Genomic DNA, 24,092 nt, shown 5'->3' with positions numbered 1-24,092 from the left:
TAAAATGTAAAAGTTTAAAACTACAATATAAAAGTACAAACCAAAATAAAACCTAGCAGCAATGCAGAAATTTAAAATACAATAACAGATTTAAAATACGAGAGCCAAAAGAATAAGATGCCTGGGAAAATAAAAAGGTCTTCACCTGGTGCTGGCCAGAGCACAACGAAGGCAAGCCTCTGTGGGAAGCTCATTCTACAACTGGGGTGCCACAGCAGAAAAGGCCCTCTTCCTGGTAGCTACCCGCCTCACTTCCTTTGGCAGGGGCTCCCAGAGAAGGATGGCTGAAGATGATCTTGGGGTCTGGGCAGGCCCATATGGGAGGAGAGGATCCTTCAGATAACCTGGCCCCAAGCCATTTAGGGCTTTGGATGTTAATATCAGTTTTTAAGCTCATTTAGCCAGTGCTGGATTGTTATCAAGTTATGTTTCTGATATTTGTTTTCATATATGCAACACGTATATATCTTTACCCCAAACACACTACACATGATCTCATCTGATCTCAGAAGCTCAGCAGGGTCAGCCCTGGTTAGTCCTTGGATGGGAGACCACCTGGGAATCAGGCTTCCTGCAGTGAGCAGGGGGCTGGACTCAATGGTCTTGTAGGCCCCTTCCAGCCCTATGATTCTGCAGCCCCATCCAGCAGGCACGGTTGCCTGTGAGTAGCCCTTAAAAAAAAAAGCTATGATCACACTAATCAATGACTCCAGGGGTGGGGAGCATCGGGCTGAATTCTCCCCCTGCAGCCCCATCCCCACCAAACTGCTGAATAAAAAGCGGCGATGACCATGTCTTTAAGAAGGATGCAGACAAGCTGGGGAGGGTTCAGAGAAGGGCAACAAAGATGATCAGGGGACTGGAAACAAAGCCCTATGAAGAGAGACTGGGAGAACTGGGCATGTTTAGCCTTGAGAAGAGAAGACTGAGGGGAGATATGATAGCGCTCTTCAAGGACTTGGAAGGTTGTCACAGAGAGGAAGGCCAGGATCTCTTCTTGATCATCCCAGAGTGCAGGATACGGAATAATGGGCTCAAGTTGCAGGAAGCCAGATTCCGGCTGAACATCAGGAAAAACTTCCTGACTGTTAGAGCAACATGACAATGGAACCAATTCCCTAGGGAGGTGGTGGGCTCCCCCACACCGGCGGTATTCAAGACAAGGCTGGACAGCCATCTGTCAGGGATGCTCTGATTTGGATTCCTGCATTGAGCAGGGGGGTGGGCTTGATGGCCTTTAGGCCCCTTCCAACCCCACTATTCCATGATTCTATGGATTTGCATACAATTTGTGTATGCTAATTTATACATCTAGGTGATTTAGAAGAAATTGCTATGGTTTGCATAGAAATACAATGTATCTTTCCATACAGGGGAAGCCTGTGGCTGGGTGAGCTGTGTGGCTGCTGTCTGCTGCCCGGCTCACTGTGGATGGGCAACTTCAAGGCCCCGCCCTGCTCTCCCTTCTTAGGGTTCTTTGTCTTTAAACCAGACTTGGACTAGAGAGGCCTTCATATATGAGACATCTTCAAACAGAAGACTGTCCTCTGTAAAATAAGACACCTGGCTACCCTACCATGCAACCCCAGCTGCTGCTGTGTTGATACGGTGTTGGGCTGGAGCCAACAAAACTAGCCAGCAGAACAGGCGTGGGGAAACTTGGCCCTCCAGATATTATTAGAATACAACTCCCATCAGCCCTGACCATTGGCCGTGGTGGGCTCATGGGAGTTGGAGTCAAACAACATTGGACTCCGCAGCTTCCCCATGCCTGCATCAGAATGTGCAGATAAAAGCCTCAACCAATTACGACAGGATGAAGAGTTCCAGTTAAAAGATGCTGGTATCAATGGGAGTGCAGTGCTTAAACCAAGTCGCTTCTTCCATGCTTCATTTGGGCAGCACATTTTAAAAGGTACCTGTTGCTCTCTGGGGTTTTGCCCCGGGAGCAAAGCAGAAAGCAGACCTTTGTGGGCAAGAGAGGAAAATAGGGTGGCCAGGTGTCCTCTTTTACAGAGGATGGTCCTCTTTTTGAAGGGCTGTCCTGTCTGACTCCAGTTTAAAGATAATGAACCCTAAGAACCATTACCTGCCAACACTAGTTAGTGCCTGGACAGCTGGCTGAACAGACAGGCACAGAGGTCACCTGTTCTCATGTCTTCCACATGATCATAGAATCATAGGGTTGGAAGGGGCCTACAAGACCATCGAGCCCAACCCCCTGCTCAGTGCAGGAAGCCTGATTCCCAGGCGGTCTCCCATCCAAGGACTAACCAGGGCTGACCCTGCTGTTGGTGTGATGTACTGTATTTCTCTTTGAATTATAACAGTCACTCCTAATTTTGCATCTGTACACAGAAATTGGCATGGGCACATTATGCAAATTTGTCTTCTATTCTGGATAATTCATGAGTGGCCTCCCTAAAGAGCATCCTGTACCAAGAGGGAGGCCTCTGCACATGAAATCATTGTAGGGTAGCTGCTGTGCAATCTTGCAGCACCTCTCATCATCTACACCCAAGCACAGATGCCAGCTTTTGATTTCAACAATCCTGGCCCAGCCGTTGTGTGTGTTGGGAGTGGGGAAGGGGGCAGAGCCAGGGAAGATGGACACAGAGCAGGTTCTGGGTGGAGCTTGGCACAGAATTTGGAGTTGGTTTGCTTTTCAGACCCTGTTGCTGGACAGAGCAGAGGCAAATGGATGGATAATAAGCTGGATACACTGAAGTTCCCCCCATGGAAGCCACTGATGTTTGCCTGCAGGTGAGGCATTTCAAGGGGGATTTTTGAAGAATCCAAGACCCCGATGATTTCTTGCATCCACTTGTTCCTTACCCACTGAGCTTACCACAGCAGCACCAACCCAGCGCCATCATCCCCTCTTTGAACCCTCCACAGCTCGGCACCTGGCCTCTTTTAAGCCGACTGCCCCTCCCGCTCTGCTGCGTTTCCATCTTATTCACCCCGGATAATTGCTGCAGCCGTGCGTCAGGTTGTATTAATGATCTATAGATCCCAGGTCACCCATTGCGCTTAAGACTTGGATTGCAACACTCCATTACTATTGGCTATACAAGGGCAAAGCCTCCATCCGTACAGCCGTAAATCCGGCCTCGTTGGCCCATCACTCAGCACCGCTCCGCCTGTCCATCTTCACCTGCCTGCGGGTCTTTTGTATTTTACATTTCTAATTAAATAAAATTACACACACAGACACACGAGACATACACACACCAAGAAAGAAAGGGGGGGGGGAATAATGAATTCCTCAATGATTTGCTGTTATATTTTAAAGGGTCCATAAAAGCCAAGGGTGATAAAAATTGATTTTGTCGTTATCTGCTCTAGTGCTAGAACAGGGAGAGCAGTTCTTGCTTTCCCAGGCATGCTGGTCTCCCTTGCTTGGGTTTGGGCTTGATGGGGAGGTTTGATGGGGATGGGGATGGGGACCCAGTGGCAGAAACAAGCGTGACCATCTTAATGAAAAGGCCACCGGCAGCAGCGAAATTATCCAGACTGCTTCCCCTCCCAAACTGCTGGTGAAGACTGTGGAACTCACTGCCACCACATCCTTCTAGCGTGGCAAACGTGGACAGAGGTTTCAAAGTCAGTGTGGTTATTGCCTTTGCTAGCAAGGATCCCAAACCTGCCTACTCCTGCCGCTACTAAATATACCCTGCATTTTGAGGTGGTTACAAATATAAATACATAATATAATATACAGTTAAAATAAAACCAAAAACTAAATCAATTTACAACAGCTTGACTTAAGGCTTAAAACACCCTTCCCCAACCTGGTGCCCTCCAGATGCTTTGAACACCAGCTTCTACCGTTCATAACCACTGGCCATGGTGGCTGGGGCTGATGGGAGTTGAAGCCCAAAACTTCTGGAGGGCACCACGCTGGGGAAGGCTAGCTTGAAGAGATCCCTGACAGATAGGTTTTGGGGGGACCTTTGCAAAGTTTAACAAGATTGCTGCTTTTAAACATCTGAAACAGTGGGGCTGATACTTCAGGCACACCGTTGGCTCCAGAGTTTGGGAAGCTCTGGGGCAAGCTTACCTCAGCGCTGCTCCACCAACCACAAGTGGGCTTCCTTCCTTGTCAACGTCACTGCGAGATTTGTCACCCTGACATTCCTCGTCAGTTACAAGGTGACATTTGAGGATTCCTTGTCAATGACAAGGTGACATTACCCTGACATTCCTTGTCAATGTCACCACAAGTGGGCTTCCTTCCTTGTCAGTGTCGCCATGACCCATTCACTTGCCCTCTCCCCGTGGGTCCGCTCCGCCTCGCTGCCCAGGAAGAGAGGGCAAAGCAAATGGGCACGACTGCTCCTTCTCCTTGCTCTTGTTGCTGCTCGTACACTTCGAGATAGCAGAGTAGCAGAGATAGCACAGGGAGCAAAACCAGTGGAGAACACGAACAGGAGGCCCCGAGGGGTCAAGCAGTGGGCCCCGGATGGGATATGGGCTGTGGCAGGTGCCCAGCAATGTCAACTCTTTCTGCCAGCCCTGATTGTAGGCGGTGCTCCCTTATCTTCAGGAACCTGTTCTACATTGACTTGTCTGCTGCTGTATGGATGCAGGCTACAACCATTTCATGGCCGTGCCATCTGTACGTGCTCAGAAACAGGCTCACTGGCTACCATGTTCTGCAAGCACTTCCACCAGAGGCATGGTCAGGGAGACGGAGGCTCCAGGCCCAAAGAGCAGCTCTGAATCCGACTCTGGACCCCTGAAGCTGGACCTTCTATCTGTCCAGCTGAGAAAGTTATTAGTAACTCAGTGATGTTTTGGAGGGGCTTCTGGTAGCCAGGGCACAGGGCTACTTCCTTTGGTACGAGTTCCTCTTTCTCTCTCCCCCTGTCGCCCCATTCACCCTCTTTGCTTTGATTTCAACATGCAGTGATCTGAGGTAATGCCCCCCCCCCTTTGGGGGATGTCATACTCACAGAGAGACAGCATAAAGGAACACAGCTGCTCACACAATTCATTCACTCCCTGTATTAGCTGGCAAAGGAGCCTTTCCCTTTCCCCCATTAAGCTGCTGCATCAGTTTGTAGGCCAGGGGTGTTGAACCTCTTTTAGCCCAAGGGCCACATTCCATTTTGGAAAAGTTCCCGAGGGCCACATTCCAGTGGTAGGCGGGGCCAAAGGAAAAAGGGGTGGGGCTAAATTGCCAACATATTTTAGCAGAAAGCTCTCACTGCCTGTCACTAAGCCTTATGGGAGGCATTTCAGCCTTTTAGAATGAGAAGGAATGGATCTCCTTCTAGCCAGTTTGCCCAGGCAGGTCAGGAGCAGTGGGGCTCTGGTATACAGGAGGCAACCCTTCAATTGCACAGCCCCGGTCAAGGTGTTTGGCAAAGACACTTCTCCAGTCCTTTCTCCTTTCGCCCCTGCTGGGTGTCAACATGGCTCCCCCTTCCTAGAAACCCAGATGTTGCCCAAGATATAGACCTGGAGGCCAACCCCATCCACTTCACTGCAGCCGTTTGCCTTTCCTGCTCAGCAAAACCTGTGGCCTGCTGGCTATCCCAGCTCAGGACCACAATTCCTGATGGAGAGCCTTTCCTGGCATGAACCGACCCATATGCTACATTCAGCACCCAAGGCCCTCCTCCAGGTACCTCCTCTGAGGGAGGCTTGGAGAGTGGCAACAAGGCAGAGGGCCTTCTTGGTGGTGCCCCCCCCATTATCAAATGATCTCCCTGACAAGGCCCGCCTGGCACCAACATTGTTTGGTGGTAGTTTAAACCTGCCCTCTTCTCTCAGGCATTTGGCAGCACATAATGGGTTTTTAATCAGGTCCTGGATTGTCTTTGGTTGATTGTTTAAAAAATTGTGTTTTGATATATGTTGTTCGTGTGTGGGCTGCGTGCTATATGTTTTTATGTGAATAGTTTTGCACTTGTATAACGTATTTGTAATGGTTTTAAATCTTTGTGAACTGCCCAGAGAGCTTCGGCTATGGGGCGGTATAGAAATATAATAACAAATGAAATATCATTTGCTGGTGCCACAGCCAAGCTGAGCAGGGCTGATAACAGAAAGCAGGACAAAGCACTGGAACGGATGGTGGGTAGGAGCCTTGTGTCGTCACACATACACCGACAGTAACCACAATATTCAACAGACAGGCAGGTTGTTGCAGAAAGACCGCATTTTATTAGAATAGCTGCAACATGTCATATAAATATAAATATAAATATATATATGTACACCCTATACATAGACTTGGGGGCATGTCAAGATCAGGGAGCAGGGGGGATTATTGCTTTGAGCTTTTGCCATTGACTATTGTATTCAATAAAAAAAAGAGGGTTTGGGGGGAGGGAGGGGAAGGGCATAAAGAAACAGGTAAGGAGAACTCACAACCACAAATGCAGCACACGCTGAAAAGGTTCCCGCGCAAGTGAGCAGAGGCATTACAGCCTCTCCAAAAGGCACAGTCGCTAGAGAGCCATCTCTCTCTCTCTGGCTGGCTACAGCTAAAGGTGGGCCTTGCATTCTTCTCTCAAGGCCCAGCAAAGATACCAAGAGGCAGGAATTAGAACAAGTTGCAACCAAAGAATTAGTGGAAAGGAAGGCCGAAGCTCCATAAACAGCGAGGGAGCCAGGGATATGTACAGCAGGGTGCGGGTGGGGGAACAAAAAAGGAGACAGCGTAATAAGCCAAACACAATGGCAGCCCAGCAGTTAAAGGGAGATGCAAGGAGCAACAGCCACTAGGCAGCAAGCTGAGGAGGTGGTGATAGATGCAGGAGAGCACTGAGAAAGGGCTACTTTAAAACAACAACAGAACAGGTCGGGGGAGGGGGGGAAACCAAGTCTATTTAAGGAACTATGGCTGGTAAAGGGCCACCGTCTCATTTGCCCCCTCCGTCCTCATTCGAAAGTGTCAATCTGCGATCGTCAGACATCACGTGATGAATCATCATGGATCCTTGCCTCTTACGAATCTCGGAGCCCATCTACGCGTGCAGCACAGCCACGTCAAGACAGCTTTAACCAGATTGGGCCACATCACACTGCAGGTGGGCGATCACAGGTTCAAAGGCTCCCCCAACTTCCCACTCATAGAAACTAGTGCATCAGAGGGAAGGCTAGCATAGGACCCTTTCCCCTGCCATGCTATATTGGTGTGTGTGTGTGTGTGTGTGTGTGTGTAATTTTGTTCATGGGGGAACCATTCAAACACGGGATTCCCCGCCTGCAGTTTAAAATGGAACAGTCCAGCTGCACCTCACGAGATTATGCTGCACGTATAGATTGGCTACCAGGCAAATGCCCAACAATGGCAGCCAGGCGGGGAGACGAAAAGAGAATCATGAAGGGGACTCCTATTCCCTAACGTTGACTATTGCTGCAACTGGATGTGCAAACGCACCCTGAGGTTTGCATCCGTAGCAATTCGGGTCACGTTTCAGCTGAGGCAGGAGGAACTATGGAATAACTGTTAGATCAGAAATGATGTGCAAGGAGCCAGCCCCACTCCTGGCTGCTCCCCCACTGCACTGAAAACATGCCGGACCCTGACAGTTGTAGAGGTGGATATCTGGTGGGTGGCAAGCGTGCACGTGACGTCATAATCATTATCTGCCTGTTGCTGCTGCCCAAATATGTCAAGTGACTGAAATGGGTTTCCTCCATATTGGAACTGGGACCATACCATGCAAATAATCACTGCAGAGTTTCCCTGTGCATTCCACACATCAGCAGTTCCCAGCTCAAAATTATGTATCATCAGACCTACAGATTCTGTTTTGAAAAAAACCACCACCACAACACAAAACCAAAAGCTCCCCATATTTCTAGCCCTTACAATGGCAAAAATGGGCCGAAGAATCTGTTTGGGGCTGACAAGGGTTGCCTTTGTTCTGAATGATGGGGTCCAAGTTTCAGCAATGGGGGTCGGGGCCCTCCACAACTTGTCTTTCACCCCCCTCCCAAATCCCAATCATCTGACTTCAGTCTCTCTGCCTTGCTCATCCCTTCCAAAAAATCCTATACTGGTGTGGTGCAATTTCTGCTGAAGCGGGGTCTTTCCTATGAAAATTCACACTATGGTAAATTAGTCATTAAAGTGCCACAGCACTGACACACGCTCTCTCTCTCTCTCTCTCATATATATATATATATATATATATATATATATATACACACACACACACACACACACACACACACGTACGTCTAGCTTCTCTTCTGAAAGCGATACACTTTGCTACCCTTTATTTTGGAAACAGATTTCAGTGTTATGCAAATTTACATAAATTGCCTAATTTATTCTGGGGGCAGAATGCGGGAATTTGGGGATGTGGTGTGCACGCAATGAAATTCACACAGCCCTGATCAAGAGCACTTAGGCAAGGGGAGATTCACTTCTAAACTAAAACCATGCCTGCATGTATTCTGCACATGCGAGTTCTCAGCTCAAAGTTCTGCAGCTTCCTTTTAACATCATCATCATCATGCAAACCCAAAATGCCACCCAAGTTTCTAGACCTTATGATGGCGCTATTAGTAAATTAGTACTTAACATGCTACAGGACTCTCTTTCTTGCAATTAGCCCAACTTGGGTATTTCTACTGATATTTATACACACTGCTATTGCTTTACTCTGGAAACAGAATTCTTTCATTGCTTATGCAAATCTACAAAATTTGCCTAATTTATTCTGGGACAGGGGATGCAGAATGCTACCCTGATCAAGGGCACGTGGATTCATCTCTAATCTAAAAACATCTATGAATGACCTTCCTTACTTTTTTATTCCTTCCACTGCACATTCCTCTAGTGCTTTTGATTTTTCCAAAACTTTAAATGGTATCATTGCAATATTTTGGAACCTGCATTATTATGTAATAAATAACCTCGGCTTTTCACGATTTATGCAAAGGTAACAGCTACATTTAGGAAAGACATTGATCATGTTTAAGGGGAGGGGAAAAAAAAACCTTGTCTGCAAATTTGTATAATTTTGTTCCCTGGTGGTGGTGAGACATGCAGGAAGAGGTTTTATTGGAATCTCTCCTCTGCTTTATTCTAATTTACGTGTCTGCTAGTCTGGTTCCTTTAGTTATTAAAAACACCAACAGCAACAACACACAGTGCCATATAATATATAAATGCAAGCAATAAAATCTTTGAGGTTTTGCTGGAGTAAGGGCCTGTAGCTAAAACAATAAATACCCACATCCATTCATTTGCATCCATCTGTTCTGCTTTCTGCTCACACACTCAGAATTTAAAAGTTAGATGAACAAAAGCCCCACCAGAGGCATCTGTTGCTGGATTGTGCCATTTCAGAGTGCAGGGATGGTGGTGTAATACTCCCTAGACAGGGAAAACGCAAATCTCAAATCCTCTTCCTGACACGCTAGTTTTGTATGTGCAGGAAAACATTCTCTTTGCGAGGAGAATACTCAAAGATTGGATCCCATCCTGTCAGCCTGATACCGGACAGCCCAGCAACAGATACATCAATCTTTTAGCTAAGATATAACCTCTTTCCATATCAGCATTAAGGGACTTAGGATCTGTGGCCAAACCAGGGATACTTTTGTGTACACGGTATGTATGTGCCCCAAGGATTGAGAGGCTTTATGGATCTCTGTCCAGGCCACAGACCCACTTGGGACACATAATCAACACCATTTCATACCGATTACTTAATCATTAATGCTCTCACAATCTCTTTGGTACTAAACATTAGGGAGGGGGGTGCTTCAAGGGTGAATTTTTCAAACCTTTACAACAGATCCGAGACGTGGACTCTCATCTGTGTGGCTTTGGACACCATCCCATCCATGTCTGTCTGCTTGGAAGCAAGTCCCACTGATGCCAATAGGACTTATTCCCAGGTAAGTGTGCTTAGGATTTCAGCCTACTGAGGATGAAACCATGCAGGGGCAGTTACTCTGTGCTGACCATCAATCTAGAACAGACTTGGCCTTCTCTCCATGATTCTTTTATTATGGCAGGTCTTCTGATCCCCCACCTTTTAAATATTTATTTATTACTACATTTATATCCCACCTTTTTTCCTCTTGTGAAGAACAAGCCAAGGTGGCTTACATAATTCCTCCTCTCCATTTTAGTCTCACAATAAACCTGTGAGGTAGGGTATGCTGAGAGTCAGTGACTGGCCCAAAGTCAGCCAGTGAATTTCATGGCCAAGTGGGACTAGAATCCAGATCTCCCAAGTCTCAGCTGAACACTCTAACTACTATGTGACACTGGCTCTCCTTTCCTCTTGTCTACTCCCTAAATCAGGGGTGGGGACTGTGTTATTGGACTGCAACTCCTATCAGCCCTCATCATTGGTCATGCTGGCTAAAGCTGAGGGGAGTTGCAGTCCATCTACACCTGGAGGGCCACATGCTTCCTCCCCTAAATACCTTACATTACCTCTTCAGGCTGCCCCCATCCTTGTTCCTTCAACAGCCCATACCCAGTATGGCACCCATGGCTGCTCAGTAAGGACTTACCCAAGTGGTTGGGCTCTGTAGCATCGCTTCCCACCCCCAGTGTTGGGTCCAATTCGGACAACAGTTCTGATCTCACCTGTACACCTGGCAAGATCTCGAGTGGGTCTCAAGTTCCCATGTCTCTTGGCAAGGCCAGGGGCCATACAACTTACAATGCGTATTTCTAAAAAAAACCCTATGACTTGAACGGTGTTCTTTTCTACACTGCCAAGGCCAACAGCTAGACCAACAGAGTTTATGAGTAACGAACTCCAATACAGAATGTGTGCACATGTGCAGAGATGCACATGCATGTGTTGTTTGACACTATGTGGTATAGTCTGGCCTTCGGTGTTGTGATGCTCAAAGCAGAATACCGAAAAGTCGCCATGTCCAACAGACCGAATTCTGGGCCCCACAGCTCCTCTACCCCCTTCCTAACAGTGTACTGCAGCCCTCCCCATCCTGGTGCCCTCCAGATGTGTTGGTCGATAACTCCTATCATTCCCAGCCAGCATGGCCAGTGGTGGGTGGGGATGATGGGAATTGTCAACCAACACATCTGGAAGGCACCAGGTTGGGGAAGGTTGGTCTGGAATATTAGAATGGAGTGTTTCTATGAATGGGCTTGTCAAAGTCATGATGTCCAGACATGTGAGGGCACCTTTATCATCTTAGGTTACTAGCGTGTGATTAAGAAACAAGCAAACAACCAAAACCAAGAACTATCTGAACAAACAAGGAGTCACAGGGTATTTCACTCACCCCCTTGCAGAGGTTATGGTGCTTCTCCTCTGAACTCAACAAAGCTAACTAGCTGTCTGTATGGCCTGCTTTTGTTCTTAGCATCACTTACACTGGGATAAGCAAGATGAGAGTCAAGAGCCCTTTGGGTTTGCCAGGGATTGCTGACTCTTTTTTCAAACTCGCTTGACATCACAGAATAACTGGTCATGTATGACCAGGTCCTCTCACCTGTGGGAAAGGCTAAAGGAAGTTTTTTACTTAATTTTTGAGCCCTTTACTTCATTTCTCATCTACCAAGACTTAGTTTTGGTTTAACAGAGGGGTGGGGGAACCTGAGGACTTCCAGATGTTGTTGGACTCCAACAACCATTAGCCCCAGCCAGGATGGATAATGATCCAAGACAATGGGAGTTGTAGTCCTACAACATCTGGAGGACCACAAGTTCCCCATGCCCAGTTTAATATGTGTGTGTGACTTACTTTGTTCCTCCCAATGCAAGTTGGCTCTGACTGCGCTGCCTTGGAGAGGGTCCCACGAAGGTGGCACCCCCTTGTCAGGTGAGGCCACTCTGCTAGGGTAATGCATTCATCTTAGCAAGCTTTCTAGGGAAGGGATGGAAGGTACCCAGCCTGGATCCCACTGAAGGGGGAGAGGGGAAACTGAGGGGGCATGGTGGTGGTGGTTGGGGGTGGTGGGGGAAGGAGGTTCACTCAAAAGTGAAGGGGTCATGGGTGCTGAAAAAGAAGTGCCCATCAACATGCGTATCCATGGTTTCCTTGTCACACTCAGCCGGGAAGCGCTCGTGGCAGATGGGACATTCCTTCCAAAATGCTGGCGAGGGCAGGTCCAAGGGAGATGCTCCCATCCCGCAGGTCCCTGGTTCTGACATCTGCCGCCCTGTCAGCCCACTGCATACAGAAGGAGATAAAGAGAGACAAATGGTGTAAAACGGGCTGCTCACATCCCAAGCTCTGAACTTGAAATCTGATAAAATGGCTGGATCGTCGGAGCGATGATGGGGTTGCTCGCTTTGCCATCAGCTTTGCCATGTAAAGCCAAGATGGAGTAGAGAGTCTGGTGCTGTCTCGCTAAGGCAGACAAGACACAAGACTCCTGGGGTTGCGATACCAAAGTCAACGGGGCCATCCTGTCAGACACAGGACAGGACAGGTGTTTGCAAGATCATGACCGAAAAGGGTGGGAAGCACTTCAAGACATTTGGGGCCATGTGCTGTTTTACAGGCAGCAGGTTTCAGGCAAACCAAATGAAGTCCTTCTTCAGAGAACACAGGGTTAATCCATGGGACCCTCAGAATGACCATTACTGAGAGGCAGGGCCAAGGAAAGGGGGGGGGGCAAAGGATGAACAGGCCTAGAAAAGCCCAAGAAAGGGGCACGCAGAAGCAGCAAGCCAAAGGAAGTAGCTGGGCTTGGCACTGGGGATGAGAGAAATAAAGGGGAGGTCAGAAAGAGAAGTCTGAAACTGAAAGTCAATAAAAATCTGGGAGAGAGAATAGGCAGAAGAGAGAGGTGCTCATGCCCCAGAGGCATGGAATCAGTTTCGGATGCAGAATAACTTGATAAACCTTTGGCTCCAGATCTCCATAGTCAAGGCTGCATGTACCCTGTGCTAAAACCATTTAAAATTCTGTTCTTGAGCAATCCGCATTCTGTGCCAAGGAAAGTCAAAAGCTGCAACCCTATATAAATTCCGAAAATCGGCATATGCCTCTGACTTTGCATGATTTATTCTGGGCTTTAAAAAAAGATTTTACACGATTTATTCTGGCTTTGCTAGAAAATTCTGCTCCCACCATCTATGCTGTTTCTGCACTCCGGCGCATACGCACCGCCCTGTCGAAAGCTGCTGAGGCCATGCAGTCTCTCCTAACTCCTCCTTGGAGACAAGTGCTGTAGTCAAAATGGAATCTGGAGCATCCCAGCTCCCCTCACCTGGCCACTTCGTAGAAGCCGCTGCTCAGCTCTGGGAGGAGCAGACTGGTTTCTTCGCCGCCGCTCTGCGCAGCTGCCATCAGGACGGCCTTCTCATCCTCTGCCTCCTAAATAGAGGGAAGAAAGAAGCGGTCCAAGTGTGCCTGGCTTTTGCTACCTCCATGCAACTCAGTGCTGCCACGCTGGTGCATCCTTTCCCCTATGCCCCCAGGGGAGACTGCCATCGCCTGGGTGATCAGGTGGAGCTATAACACATCTTTATGCTGTCTCAGTCTCTCTCTCACTCTCACAAGTCTCCACTTTGCATGCAGAAGGTCCCAGGTGTCATCCCTGTCATGTCTGGCAAAAAAGAATCCCAGGTAGCAGGTGATGGGAAACCCCTCTGTCTGAGACCCTGGAGAACTGTGGCCAGACAGAGTAAACCAGTGTTCCCCACGCTGGTGCCCTCCAGAGGTTTCTGGATTGAAACTTCCATCACCCTAACCAGCAAGCCCAATGGACAGGGATCCTGGGAGTTGTAGTCCAAAGCATTAGGAGGGGTGCCAGTCTGGGAAGGCTGGAGTAAATTACTGGGGGTGGAGGCAACACGATCCACAGAGGACAGAGTCCCTGGTGAATGAACAGCCAAATCCCCAACCCAGCAGGGTGAAAGGGGTGTGTGTGTGTGGGGTGGTGGTGGTGGCTGGAAGGGAAACATGCCAGTTCCCCACCCCTGAGCTAATGGATTCCATTGCTCCAAGATGTGGGGGAAGGATGGATCTCTTTATCATAACAGCTAGAATGGGAACTTCAGTGCTCTCCAGCATGCCTTGCGGGAGAGCTTTCCAAGGGCAATGGGCTGGCCACTCTTGGACACAGAGTGATGCCTCGCTGATCCCCTTGGCCTCTACCAGCAAAGCAATTCTTTGGATCTTCACTTCAGAAAGTGTGGCCAGGCCCATGCTCCGCTCCCTGACTGAGTGGCACACCTCCCTGACCCTCTGCCCCCCCCGAGCCTCACCGAGTCAGAACTGGAATCCTCGGCTGCTTGTTTGATCTGGTTGGCAGTGGGTGCGGGCTGGTTGATCACCACCGTGTGAGCAGGCCCACGGGCACAGGGTGGGGTGGTGGTAGCTGCCCGGTTGTCACACAGGCTGTAGGGGGCGGGCAGGCGCATGTCCTCAGGGCATTCATCCTCAGAGTCAGACAGCGGGGAGTCCAGGGAGCCTGGGAAACGCGCGTATGGGGGAGCAGAAGAATGAGAGCGCAGGGTCAGCAATTCCCAGGGCGCATGTGCAAGCATGATGAAAATCTTCCCAGACAGCAATGATGCAAATACACCCATGTTTTGACTCCAGAAGCAAATTCAACATTCTATTTTGCAGAATGTACTTTAGGATGTGAAATCATACCTGGCGGCACTTTAGCATGTGGAATGCACTTTAAAATGCACTTTAAAATGTGAAATCAAACTTGGCTCCTTCAGGCACAGGTGGAAAAGGCCAGGAAAAATGACCAGGGTCCATAAGAATTGGCCTTCATCCTCCAGTGTCTCAGCAGGAAAAAAAAAGGACACTTCTGAATATAGAGCAATCCATGACACGAATGGGGAGGATGGTGGGGGAGGGCCTGGGAAGTATAACTGGGCAGCAATGCCTAGCAGTGACATGCATCGGGGTGGGCAGGGGGATGGGACTGACCAGGAGTATCTAGTGTCGTCTCCTCTTCATCCACCAGAACTGATTCACTCCATTTCTCATCAGCTACTTTCTCCAGACGCTCTTCAAGGCGCCTTACATACACCAGCAGCTCCTGAAGGCGGGGGACAAGGAAAGGGGACACAGAAGGGTCAGCATCAGGTGCTAGAACGAAGGAGGGGGAGAGCACGGCACTCTAGACCAGAGGCAGGCAACCTGGTGCCCTCCAGGGGTTTGGGACTACAACCCCCATCAGCCTCATGGCCAGTGGTCATGGGTTATGGGACTTCTAGTCCAACATAGCTGGAGAGGACCAAGTTGCTTGTCCCTGCTGTAGACTCTGAACAAACATCTGACGCAGTCTGCAGCCCCACAAAATTCCTGTCAAGGACCCTCCTCTTGCCGCTCCCTCACACCCCCAGCCTTCTATGGCCATAGGTGCCGTTTCTCCCCCCGTTCACAAACATGTGCTTTCTGGTTGCTGGTCCCTTTGGACTCTACTCCGCACAGCCCTGGACACCACACTGACCTGCTTTTCGGCCTGCAGCTGCTCCTTCTCCTTCTGGGCAACCTGCAGTGCAGCCCGCAGCTCACGTAACTCTCGGCGGCTCTCGGAGACCTGCACCTGATGGGGTAAAGGTGAGAGTTTGCGCACAGCAGAATATGAGTTACGGGCTCTGCTGTGAGGCCAAATATTCAGCCCTCGCATCGTGAGAAAGGAACCTAACTAAGGGCACAAGCCTATGCATGTTTAGATAAAGGCCTACAGCTCCCAGCGTTCTCCAGCCAGTATGGCTGGCTGGGGAATGCTGGGAGTTGTAGGCCTTTTCCCTATCTAAACACGCATAGGCTTGCACCTTAAGTTACTTTCACTGTCTGGCAGATTGTCCCTCAGCCCTCAGCTGTTTTCATGTATGGGGCACGGCCTCCCCTCGACACCTCCCACCACGAAATGTCCTCAGCCTCTTTCGGATACACAGATAGGATCCCCTATAGTAACAATTATTTTCTCTTATATCAGGGGTGCAGAACCTCTTTCAGCCTGAGGGCCGGATTCCATTTCAGAGAAGGTCTCGGGGGCCACATTCCAGTGGTAGGCGGGGCAAAAGGGGCGGGGCCAGAATGCCAAATGTTCCAGCATCTTTTAGCTTCAAGCACTTACTGCCACTAACTAAGCTTTAGGAGAGGCATTTCAACCTTTTAGTACTGCACAAAGCTGGAAAAGCACCAAACGATTGGTGGTTGGGGTAGGGCGTGTGGCCATCTGGGGAAACTCGGAGGGCCAGATATGGACCCCAGATGAGCCAGAACACTTCTACCTTAGAGGCTAGGCCAGCGCAGCCTAAGTCACAAGCTAAGCTGGGAGGAGGAGAAAATGAGAACATCAGAATTGTCATGCTGGGTCCAACTAGGGGTTCATCTAGCCCAGCAATCTGGTTCCCAACAGTGGCCGGACAGATGGCCCTAAAAAGCTCAACAGCTTGGCACGAAGGTGATGCCCACTCCCTACTGTCATCCTCGGCATCTGGTACTCAGAGAGCCATATTGCTCCTTTATAGAAATCCCGTCATTCCCTCTAGTTTTGATGTTCAGGCTGCAAGTGCTGTGGCTTATGTAGTCAAAATGGCACCACCCACACACAAGAGACAGGAATCTATCAGCAGGCTTGGGGGAACTCCACGGGCTTGCAGAAGTACAAAACCTCTTTATGGGGGAAAACCCTATGAGGGGGGATCCCTAAAGCAGCCCACTGAAGACTGAGTGCACTTAATGGCTGAACAATGACGACTGGCTGTTTTTTTTGGGGGGGGAGGTGGAAAAGAGGTGGGGATGGAATGGAGTGGAGTGGCAGGAATCCTGAACAGCAGCATTCCACACTGCAACATTTTGTTGCGGGCCCCACATGTCCTTAGCCACTTTTGCAAATAGACACCGGTCAACCCATCCTCTGTGCATGTAGAAACTTCCGCTTCAAAACCTTCTAGGTTGGTGACCACCACAGCTTGAGGATACAGGTGGGTAAGGATGTCTTGCAACCCATCCTTATGGCAGGAAAGGAAGCTGAACATAAAAACAATGCCCTAAGTGTAGCTTGGTGATATTACTAGGCAAGCATGCAAGTAATCGGTATTAGTGGGAGTGGGTACCGAAGGAAAACCGAAGCGCAAAAGGGATGGTTGTTTTTCTCCTGCCTCGGGCAATGGGATTCCACCCCCCTGCCCTGGTTTACCAGGCTGGAGTCACGCTCTTGTGCCAACTCGGTGCGCAGCACCTGGCGCTGTGCCCGCTCTTCTTGCAGGCTCTTCTCTAGGCGCAGCACCTCAGCACTCAGCTTCAGGATCTTGTCCTTCTCTGCCTACCAACACCACAGGGTTGAATTGAATGGTTAGTGTGGGGCAGGATGCAACTCCGCCCTCGCCATGGAGTAATTCATCATGTCTAAGCTGAGAATCGGCAAGTGGGAGGACTGCATAAAGCAGAGGGGAAAGGGGTGCACAGGGCAAGGGAAATGGAAAACATGAAATTGTGTGTACGTTACTTTAAAACACTCAGCGAATGTCCAGAATTCAAATCCAAAACACGATTTCTATATGTAAAATTTGAAAGGATAGAATTTCCTTCCCATCCATTCCCAACAACTAACATCTAGCTTTAGTTAGCCTGTATCAGATGACCTAGTGTAGTACTGTCGGAAAAGTAACATCCGTATCTCTGCACTCCTCACTGTGACCTCAAAATATTACCCAGGAAGTTTGTCTGGGAGAATCTTTTGGGGCTTTAAAACACAGAACAATGAGTTTCCAAAGCAATGGGCTTAAAAAAAAGAGACAACCCCATGCCCTCAAACATTAAGTCTTGTCATCAGGATCCAAGCATTTGCACACAGACAAAAAGTGCTAACATCCATCATCCAAATGGGAAACTCACTCTTTCTGCATACAAAATTAAGATCTCCTCCATGCTATAATTTCATCCCTGCACAAAGGGCTGATGATTGCTCCAGCGTATGCCATGTTCCCTTTGCTCCGTCCACTGCACTTTACTCCCTCCCCACTCAAAAGAGAATATACAGTGCACATGGGTGAATGTATTGAGCGTGTGCAATGACAGAGGAGCTGTGCTGCAGGAAGCGGAGTGGAGCACCTGCTAAGCAGGACTGGGAGGTGATGTCTATGTGCCTCACAAACCTCCATGTTCTGCAGCAGGGTGGCCTTCTCCTTCCACCACTGGCCTTTGCCCTCTTTCCACTTGAGGGTCATGTCAGCAAGTTTGATGTTGGTCTCGGCCGCCTCGAGGCGGCTCTTGTGCAGGTCAGAGATGGTGCGGTCCCGGATGGAGGCCACGCTGGCCAACTCTTCCCCTAAGAGGGCCACCTTCTGCTGGCTGGCGGCCAGGACGTCCTGCGTGGAGCGCAGCTGTTCGCAAAAGGACTCCATCTGAGCCTGGAAAAACAGGAGGGGCAGGGTGGTCGTGGGATGAATGTGCACAGGGAGGCAAGGAGGAGATACGTGGGATATTAACATGGCAGGCGGCCTAAGGCCCTCAAAATCACCAACAGCGCTATATGCAGTAAACACTATTCAGTTATATCACTTAATCCAGAGATGGGGAACCTGTGGCCCTCTGGATTTCATTTGACTCCAGGTTCCATCAGCTATTATGGCCAACGGCAGCTGTGGGCAATGCACAAACCATAGAGTGCATGTGCCCCCTGTCCTCCAGCCCCTGCTGCCATGCCACCGAATTTGGCTACGGAGCCTTAGAAAGCCCCAAATTAGCTTGTTTTCTCACTAAGTTTGGCCTTAGGCTCCGTAATGGTTTGCCACCAGATTTCAGCAACCACCACTGGGTTTTGGTTTTGTTGCCACTGCACCATCACATGCAGCGGTGGTGACAGGGGCGCAGCCCACAGTAGGGTCCAGGGGCTGGAAATTGGCCCCTGGACTACCCAAACTTCTCCACCCCTGGCCGATGTTCAGGGATGTGGGAAGTTATACTCCAACAACATCTGGAAGGCCGCAGGTTCCCTACAGCCTGACCGCATCCGTCTCACATTAATTGCATCTCCGTGGCCATCTGACTCTCCCAAAGCCAAGGTTGCCATTCGACACCTTTCCCACACCCAAGAATAAAATCCTGGCATCCTGACTCCCAGCCACATACCCCTCTACCCTACAAGTCCACACAGAGCGAGAGGTCCTGATGGTTGTGCCTAAATCAGGGACAGCCAACTGTTGTCAGCCACTCTGTTTTCCTCCAGACACTGGTTGGATTGAAGTGCATTTGGCCACTATATGGCAGCATGGGCTTCTCAGCTATGGAGCACATTATGGAGAGAGGTGTACCTTTACTTATTACTTGCATGCTACATATGAAAATAAAGAGAGATGCAGTATTAAAACGTGGATTTCTTGAAAAAAAATCTTACAGCTCAAAATCCCTTTCTTTCTCTTAGGATTCAAACACTGGAAAAATTCTCTACACCTCAGAGAAAAGGCATTTTGGTCTTGGGCAAAATCATCATGGGGTCTTGGCCTATGAAGTATCCTTATTCTGGGCCTAAGCGTTCAACCGTACTTCTTTCTGTGACTCAGAGATGGCAGCCTGCAGTCCAGGCTCCGAGATCTGCTTTCTCTGGAACCCATAGTTGCCAGCTCTCCTTTCCTCCCAGGATCTAAACAGTGAAGACTGGTGGAGAGGAGATGCGGGAGGCATAGACTGCAAGGCCATCTGGAGAACCCCCGAGGGCTGGACTGGGACCACAGGAGGGCCCGATTTGGTCTCTAGGTCTGAGGTTAACGGGTGCCTGAGTTTGAGCACTTACAGCGCGGCGATTAGCGGCTGCCAGCTTCTGCTGCAACTTGCTGATATCCTCCTGCAGCACCAGAGTCTGCGAGACCCTCTCGACATGAAGGGTCTTGGCTTCCTGCAGGTCGGAAGCCAGGCTGCGGCTCTCCTCCTCCGAGGCCTGCAGCTTGACCTGGGGAGGGGAAAGGGAGGTGATCACAACAGGAATGCTTGCTCTACTCCCCCCACCCCACTTGGATGCCCACTCTCATTTGTGCCCTCTTCTCGAACCCCTCCCTTCTCCACACTCACCTGGAACTGCTCTTTCTCTGCATTCTCCTCTTTGAGCTGATGATGAATTTGCTCCTGTTCCCGCAGCAAAGACTTGACTGTGTCCTTCACCCTGGGGCCAAAAGGGATAAAGGGTGTGCAAGTGTGAGAAGCAGTGGCCCTGGGATCTAGAGACCCGTTTTCTTTTCAGCACTGCGGCACCACTGGAAATGGCTTGGAGGAGCCCTTTGCCTCAGCGACTCTGTCCTCCCCAGTAAAACAGAATACACAGCCAGGAGCTCACTAGGCCTCGCCCTAAGATTATACTTTAGTAGAGTTTCATTCGCCTCAAAAGTTACCAGATGCTAAGATGGGGTCCCCATCTTTTGGGGCCTGTGGGCACAGGGGAATCCTGAGAAAGTACAGTGGGCACCAGTCACAAAATGGCCGCTGTGCAGGCATGGCTGTGACAATCACTCTTTTATCATAGGGTTGGAAGGGGCCTACAAGACCATCGAGTCCAACCCCCTGCTCAATGCAGGAAGCCTGATTCCCAGGTGGTCTCCCATCCAAGGACTAACCAGGGCTGACCCTGCTTAGCTTCCGAGATCAGACCAGATCAGGCACAGCCAGCCCTTAACCGACCAGTGTCTGTGGGTGGAACTTCCCCCAACAAAATCTGATTCACTGAGGGCAAGTGGAGTCAATCAGTGTTAAGAGCAATGCCCACAGCTAAATTTTTTTCAATCCCTTGCCTCCATGCAGATTGTAGGCCTATTTAATTCACAGACCAGAGATTGCGAACCTGGCTGAGTTGTAATCAACATCCTCAGATGAGATCAAAGACTTGTATATTCAACTCTGTTTTGGATCAACTGTAAACAACCATGGGGCTGTCATCTCTGGAGGAAGGCATGCAGGTTTAGGGATTGTAGAGACGCAACCTACTGGTTTCATGATGGCTGAGGCTTTCGCAGCTCAGAAGATGCCATTTATCATCTGGTGATTCAATGCCTGTCGGCCTCACAGTGAATGGAATTTACAGTTCCACTCAGCCCCACAACAGACTGTGAATAGCCCAAGATGGCTGTCAAGTGGACGTGTCTGAAACGCCACGGAATTGTTGGTGTAGATGGGAATTCATCCTTCAGAATAAGAGCTCTGCGATCACAGCTCGAGTCTTGCTTGTGTTGTTTGCAAGCCCTCAGAACATGGGTGCAGAACCTCAGCCCTGGGGGCAAATCTGGCATGCCCAGAGTCCCCAGATGGCAATACCCCCTTCCCCTGGCCCTACTCACTTTTCCCGGTCTCCTGTTGTTTGTTGGTTTCCCAACGTTTGTGCAGTTTTTCCCCCATTCTAAAAGGGTGAAATTCCTCTCCTAAGGCTTAGTCACTGGCAGTACGAGTTTTCAGCTAAAATATGCTAGGATTTGGGGCCCACCAACCACTGGAATGCGGCCGAGAGCTTCTCCGAAATGGAATTTGACCCTTGGGATGAAAGAGGTTCTGCACCCCTGCTGCAGAGGGATCCCTCTCCCTTAACTATGCTCTCAGCGCCTGAGGACCCATCATGCTATGCACTTGAGCTGCAATTTCTGGAACACGAGGGGACATACAAAAAAATTTTTCAGCATGTGAGGAAGACAAAGCAGACATGGTCCATAAAAGTGGACTGTGAACTCCTGCCTTTCTCCAGTAACTCATCCACCATCAATGAAAACAACGAAAAGGGTAGCCAGAGCCCACTTTAGTGGTAGAAGACCCTCGTATTTACTTGTTAGCATTTACAGGTACGAAGCTACAGTGTGCAGTGATCCTGTGCAGGGTGCCAGTCATACCCCGTTTCAGAGTAGTCCATTACCCCCTCCCCTTTTCTCCATTATCCATTGTTTCTCCCCACAACAGCCAGTCAGCGTCCTATTTCCACTGAGCACTCTCAGTCCCCATAGAGTTGTTCTTGCCTCCCTCTGCTATTTTAGAATTTTTTCCCCTAAATATTTTTTTTTGGTCCTTCTGTAATTGCTGGGGGGCTCCCAAGACTGGCGATCCTTCCCTCATGGGCGTGGGTGGTAACATTTTGGCTACACAAGGAGTCACACACTATTAGTATATATATGTAGGATGTAGCAGCCTTCCCAAACTTGGTGCCCTCCAGTCAGTGTTGGACTACAACTCCCATCACTGTCAGGTGGGAATGATGGGAGCCACAGTCTGGAGGGCACCTGATTGGGGAAAGCTGGGATCTAAACAGCCATAAGGTCTCTTCTGGCTATACTCTTGTGGGGCTCTCCAGCCATGACCCTCACCTGTCTAGTTCGGTCTCTCTCTGCAACATCTTCTCACCCATGGCTTGGATATCACCTTCCAGTTCCTGGATTCGGGCCAAGTGCACAGCTTCTTGAAGGCTTAGTGTCTCTTTCTGCTTGGATACTTCCGCTAAACAAATTGACAATTCCTGGTGTGGGAGGGAGGAGGCAGAGGAGTAAATAACATCCAAGGTGTTTAGAGGAAATGTGAAACTTTCAGCAAATAAGATTGTTGATAACCTGTGCGTGCGATAGAAAACCTTATAGCTCCAAGCACAGGGAGGAAACAGAGCCTAGAAGTACAGATTAGAACTGAACATGAGGAGACCACCCCAGAAATTCTTCCTCTTCTGTTGAACAACTCAAACCTTACTGTGGAGGACATCTCCCTGTTTCAGTGGATTTTTAGCACACTTGGGTGCGTGCGCGTGCTTGTTTAAATAGCTGCCTCTTGTTCTTATTTCTGTTTCCTTTCTCTTCAGTGACATTGATTTGCAACCAAAGCTGATTGGCTAGGCATCATCTTGTCACCATCCTGTCCACGGTGGATCCCTGATTGGGTGGGATCAGCCCCATGACTAATCCAAGAAGGAAGCAGAATCGAATGCTAGTGGGGGAAAGGGGCGCTGAAGCAAACCTAAGGGGAACAGAGGTGTTGAACAGTATTGAAGAAAGGTGAAGGGGGATCAGAAGAGCTGGATGGGCAACATCCAAAGTTGGATTGCTTTTGGAAAACAAGATGAGCTATTTCCAAGCTTTGGGGAGGCTATCATCATCTTTCCCTATCATCTTCGGTGCTGCAGGTGGTTCCTGGGAAGAGGGACTTTCCGGCGGCTTTGGGAAGCTCTCCCCAGGTAGGCTTGCTTGGCACCACTCTGATGTCTTTCCAGGGCCAGACAAATATATTTTTTTTCTATTTTCCCAGCCTTATAACTTCTACTGCTCTGTTTTACCTGGATTATTTGGCTATGAACTGTTATTTTCGGCTTGGATTGGTTATTTTACGGTGTTTTAAAAAACACTTCATTGGAAGCCATTCCGATAACGTGCTTGAAGGGTGGTGTGCACATTTAAATAAATAAATAAATAAATAAATAAGCAATTTTCTGAGCCAGTCTGGCATAAGCAGGGGTGGGGGAAATCACCCATCTCTACAATGGGACAAGGGGGTCCCGATCACTCAGGGGTGTTGAACCACTTTCAGCACGAGGGCCAAATTCATCTTCAGAGAAGCTTTGGGGGCTGTGCTGCAGTGGTGGGAGGAGTCGAAAGAAAAGGGGTGGGACTAAAATACCAAAAATAGTTGCCTATTTTAACTTGATGCTCTCACCCCAGGCTGGATTGGGACCCCAGGTGGGCTGGATTTGGTTCAACACCCCTGTGATACCTAGACTCCACTTCAGCTTTTGGTTCAGGCTTCAGGTGAGGTTATCTGGCCACCTTAGCCCTCCTGATGAAGGCATCCATTCTCAAATGAGCCCCGTGACAGGAGAACAGGGCACAATTCCCCCAGCCCCAGCTCTGGAAGGAGTGAGAATACCCAGATCCTTCCTTCCTTCCTTACCTTGTATTGCGCCGCCAGCTTGGAATGCTCATCGCGCAGGGAGCCAAGCACCACTTCTAGCTCAGCCATGCGGCTTCGCAGTTCTTGAGCCTCATTCTTCAGGCGGCACGACTCCCGCAACAGGGCCCCCTGCTCCTGACGGCTCTCCTCCAGCTGTGTCTGTGAGGGGCGGGGAGAAATGCCAAAGCGGGGTTGACACAGGCCAGGGAACAAATTCAGCAGCTAGGAACATCAGAAGAGCCCTGCTAGACCAGACCAAGGGTCCACCTAGTCCAGCATTCTGCTCACACAGTGGCCAACCAGCTGCC

At 49.4% G+C, this 24,092-nt stretch overlaps 1 protein-coding gene across 6 annotated transcripts in view; it reads right to left on the bottom strand.

Annotated features, from left to right (window-relative positions):
* Window positions 1-3,653: 3,653 nt before the first annotated feature.
* The window catches only part of CALCOCO1 (calcium binding and coiled-coil domain 1), a 31,830-nt gene continuing 11,391 nt past the window's right edge, over window positions 3,654-24,092 (bottom strand). For all 6 annotated transcript variants that reach the window (XM_084836715.1, XM_084836714.1, XM_084836716.1 and 3 more), the window contains exons 5-15: window positions 23,785-23,943; window positions 22,221-22,369; window positions 19,957-20,047; window positions 19,682-19,837; window positions 18,045-18,299; window positions 17,087-17,212; window positions 15,386-15,481; window positions 14,860-14,971; window positions 14,181-14,386; window positions 13,181-13,287; window positions 3,654-12,135 (exon numbers count right to left, since the gene is read on the bottom strand). In XM_084836715.1, coding sequence (XP_084692841.1) covers window positions 11,934-12,135; window positions 13,181-13,287; window positions 14,181-14,386; window positions 14,860-14,971; window positions 15,386-15,481; window positions 17,087-17,212; window positions 18,045-18,299; window positions 19,682-19,837; window positions 19,957-20,047; window positions 22,221-22,369; window positions 23,785-23,943 — 1,659 coding nt within the window. In that variant the 3' untranslated portion in view covers window positions 3,654-11,933. The remainder of the gene's footprint in view (window positions 12,136-13,180; window positions 13,288-14,180; window positions 14,387-14,859; window positions 14,972-15,385; window positions 15,482-17,086; window positions 17,213-18,044; window positions 18,300-19,681; window positions 19,838-19,956; window positions 20,048-22,220; window positions 22,370-23,784; window positions 23,944-24,092) is intronic.

This window comes from Heloderma suspectum, chromosome 2 (assembly GCF_057233095.1).
Source record: "Heloderma suspectum isolate Gila_16-S chromosome 2, 16-S_ref, whole genome shotgun sequence".
In the NCBI taxonomy this organism is placed as follows: domain Eukaryota; kingdom Metazoa; phylum Chordata; class Lepidosauria; order Squamata; family Helodermatidae; genus Heloderma; species Heloderma suspectum.
Note: the sequence above shows the minus strand (reverse complement) of the source record. Positions and strands in the feature narration are given on the sequence as shown.